The 3,711-nt window shown below is 39.3% G+C and overlaps 1 gene segment (V, D, J or C); it reads left to right on the top strand.

The window, feature by feature from the left end:
- Nucleotides 1-1,880: 1,880 nt before the first annotated feature.
- Nucleotides 1,881-2,505, top strand: LOC127538586 (T cell receptor beta variable 4-1-like). The segment is given in 2 exon segments: nucleotides 1,881-2,009; nucleotides 2,141-2,505. Coding segments are annotated over 2 exon segments (414 nt in total).
- The last annotated feature ends 1,206 nt before the right edge of the window (nucleotides 2,506-3,711 follow it).

The following is a 3,711-nucleotide window of genomic DNA, read 5'->3' as shown; positions in this document are numbered from 1 at the left end:
TATTTTAAGATAGGAATTCCTAGTGAATTATGGGGTGATGAATTTGGCCCTTGTGGTTCCTTCCAACTCTCATATTTTATAATTTTTAAAATTCTTGGTCTCCTAGCCCTTGCTAAAATGTATTTTTGTTATATATGAAGAGTAGCATATTAATCTATTCAAAAATTCAGTCCAACATACATTAAATACCTAGGATGTGGAGGATTCTGGGAAGAAGATGGAATAAGTTGGTAAATTTCAAGCTCTCCAAATTTCCCCCACAAATAGAACAAACTTGCACTTTAGGTGAATGTAGAATGGTGAAAAATCAAGAAGGCCCAAGGTAGAACAGGGGTTCTCTTGATACAACCAGAAAAGATCTGAAGAAAGATCCAAGATGGAGGATTAACCCACAAAAAGTGCTAGTACTTCTGGGCTAACTCCACAAAAACTTCTAGTGGGGAACCTTAGGGCTAGCTGGGTGTGGCCAGAGCCTCAGCAGGAACCATAGAAATTTCACCTATTTGTAGAGGCAGTTCTGAGTCCTGGAACCCTGAGAACCTCAACTGATGAGGAATGCCAGGCCCAGTTGTGCTGCAGGGATGCAACTCTGAGTGAGAAGGAACTATCATCCAGTGAGTGCAGAGGCAGTCGGGCAGAGACTGGCTGGAGGGCAAAGCTCTTGACTTGGGATTCCTAGTCATATAGGGGAAAGCTGAGGTGAAGCCAGAGGCACCATCCTCCCCACCCCTGGATCAAAGGTGCTTAAACTAATATCTCTTATTTAAAAAAAAATGAACTGGCAAAGAAGAAAGAACTCCAGCATAGAAACATATGGGAAGAAGGAAGACGAGGGTTCATCTTCGAAGGAGGACACTGAAGTAAAAAAAAGTTTTCACCCCAAATAGTAATGTGAAATGGTTTCCTACCCAGAGAGAATTATAGAAAAACTCAAAAAGAATTGAGAGACATTGAGGAAAAACTAAAACAAATTAAAAACCATCCAAGAAAAGCAAGAAGATTATGGAAAAAAGTTAATCAAAAAGAGATACAGAATCTCAGAGATGAAAATAATTTTGAAAATTAGAAATGGCAGGGCAGCTAACTTTTTGAAAATTAGAAATGGCAGAGCAGCTAACTTTTTGAAAATTAGAAATGGCAAAGCAGCTAGATGGCGCAGAAGATAGAACAACAGCCCTGAAATCAGGAGGACCTGAGTTCAAATCTGGTCTCAGAGACTTAACACTTCCTAGCTGTGTGATCTTGGGCAAGTCACTTAACCCCAATTGCAAGAAAAGAAAAGAAAAGAAAAGCAAGGAAAGAAAAAAGGAAGGAAGGACCAAAAGCTGCTAGAATTCATGGAAAACAGCTATCCCAAACTAACAGATGAGACCCAGAGAGAAGAGGATTTGTCTAAGGTCATAGAGAAACAAAACAATTCTGACAGCCTCAAGAGTTAAGATGAAGAAACCACGCTTTGAACGTAAAAACAAAACAGTTCTCTTGTCTATATGTAAGGCTATTTGACATCTAACTAGCTTAGACACAAGTTTTTTCCTTGCTGCGTGTAGTAAAGTAGTTACTACGACATGACAAAACACACAACTGAGAATGGGCTGAGAATGTGCTGCAGTTGTGAAAAATCAGTTTAACAAAAACTTCAAAATATTTGACATACCCATATTTTAAAATGAGTGAAGCTTGTGTGTCAGGCAGGAAAGCAGGAAGCTAACAGCCAACTATCTGCTATGTCACCAACACACACACACACACACACACACACACACACACACACACATACACACACACACACACACACACCCCAAAAAAACAACTGCCTTTTGTGGGAACCAATGAGGGCAGTAGTTCCATAAATGGAAATGGTGTAGCCAAGCAAGAGAGTCTCAGAATTTTTCTTTCATATCAGCAGGCCAAAAGTTAAGAAGGCAGGGATTCAGTCCATTTTGATCCTGAGCCCACCATGCCCAACAGACTCTTTTGCTGGATCACCATTTTTCTCTTTGGAGCAGGTGAGTTCTAGAGAGTGAAGGAAATTCCTCCTAGGGATAAGAAATTTGGAGCTTTCCCTTTCCCTGGAGGATGAAGCAGATGTCTCCCAGCTTCTCTGTCCCAGCTTCTGTCTCTTTTTCCCCTCCCACAGCTCCCACTGAAGCAGGAATCACTCAGACACCAAGATATCTGGTCACAAGGATGAAGCAGAAGGTGACACTGAGATGTGAACAAAATTTGGGCCATAATCACATGTACTGGTATCAACAGGAGCCACATAAAGGACCCAAACTAATGTTTTATTTTAGTTATGGAAAGATAAATTTAAATGATTCTGTTCCTAATCGATTTGACCCTATATCATCAGGGAACGGTCACTTGACCCTTAACATCCATCCTGTGGAAGCAGAAGACTCAGCCATCTACTTTTGTAGTAGCAGCATAGTCACAGCCTTGCAGAGTCATCTCCAAGCTGTGCAGAAACCTCCTGACCCCGGCATAGGAAGAAAGGAGTGAGGGAAGTCACCACATCAGAATCTTGCCTTACACTGGGAGGTTCTAGAGGGAAGAGGAACTTTCAAACCCAGAAACTTCTAATAGGAGCTTCCGACTCTTATATTGATTTAATTAATACACAATTCTTGGTTTCATTAGAAAATACTAGTTTGCATTGGCAGGCGATCCTCACTAGAAGCACCCTATTCTTTTGAAATCAGACAGATAGTTCAAAACAAAAACAAATTGCATTCATTATACTATATTTCTTCTTATGCTTCTTTTTCTCCTTATATGGAGCTGTAGCAGGAGGTGGGGACCTCTATTTAGAAATGTTAAAGAGTATTTTTCTATCTCTTATCAGACTGTCACTTCATCATCTGTTCACTGACTACTCCCTTTTTGTAATAACAGAAGCAGAACAATAACTATATATGAATGAGATTTCCTAACCTCCATGTAAGACACTTTGCAGACTTCAGCATCTCCACTTTCCTTAATGCTTCTAGAGATAAGAGTGTCATGGTGAGATGCAAGATCCAAGTAGCTTCTCTCAATAACATCATGACCTCCTTTATTCCTGCAATTACCTGGAAACCATCCAACCAGACGCTTTGATAATATCTTTGGGTATATCCCTTCCATGTCTTTCCCCAACACATTTTGTTCTTCTTGGGGCACTGTTCTTGGGGAACAGATGTGGCCCTAGTGTCCTATTATACTTATCTTGCTCCCAAACTTGTGTTGTTTGATTTAAGGTATTCAGCTGTCAATTGTGAATTAAATGAGACAAATAATGGGCATCTGGTTTATATTATTTTCCTATCTGATACTTATGTGAAACCCCTAAAAGTCTCAATAAAAGACTGCCTTAGATATAAGGTATGAGAACATATCTAAAGATGTATGCACCTTATATCTGAGTTGATCCTTTGTCTTGTAGGGACAGGTCTCAACTCATTTCTTTCTTTTTACTTTTTTTTTTTTAATAATAGATAATCTTATTTTTACTAGTAATCCAGAGAATACAATTAGTTCAAAACAAAGGCTTAGAAATAATAAATATACAAAAAAGGAGCAATCAAACATCCCCCCATAAACATAAGGTCCACTTTCTCATTTTCTCACAATTACATGGGATATTAAAGGGAAGAATAGCTAGACCTAGGGAGGATGGTATATGGGGCTTATTTAGCCAGCACATATATATGGAAGGGTCACAAAACA

Source organism: Antechinus flavipes, chromosome 5 (assembly GCF_016432865.1).
Source record: "Antechinus flavipes isolate AdamAnt ecotype Samford, QLD, Australia chromosome 5, AdamAnt_v2, whole genome shotgun sequence".
In the NCBI taxonomy this organism is placed as follows: domain Eukaryota; kingdom Metazoa; phylum Chordata; class Mammalia; order Dasyuromorphia; family Dasyuridae; genus Antechinus; species Antechinus flavipes.
The sequence above is the reverse complement of the archived record's forward strand: the minus strand, read 5'-3'. Positions and strand labels throughout refer to the sequence as shown.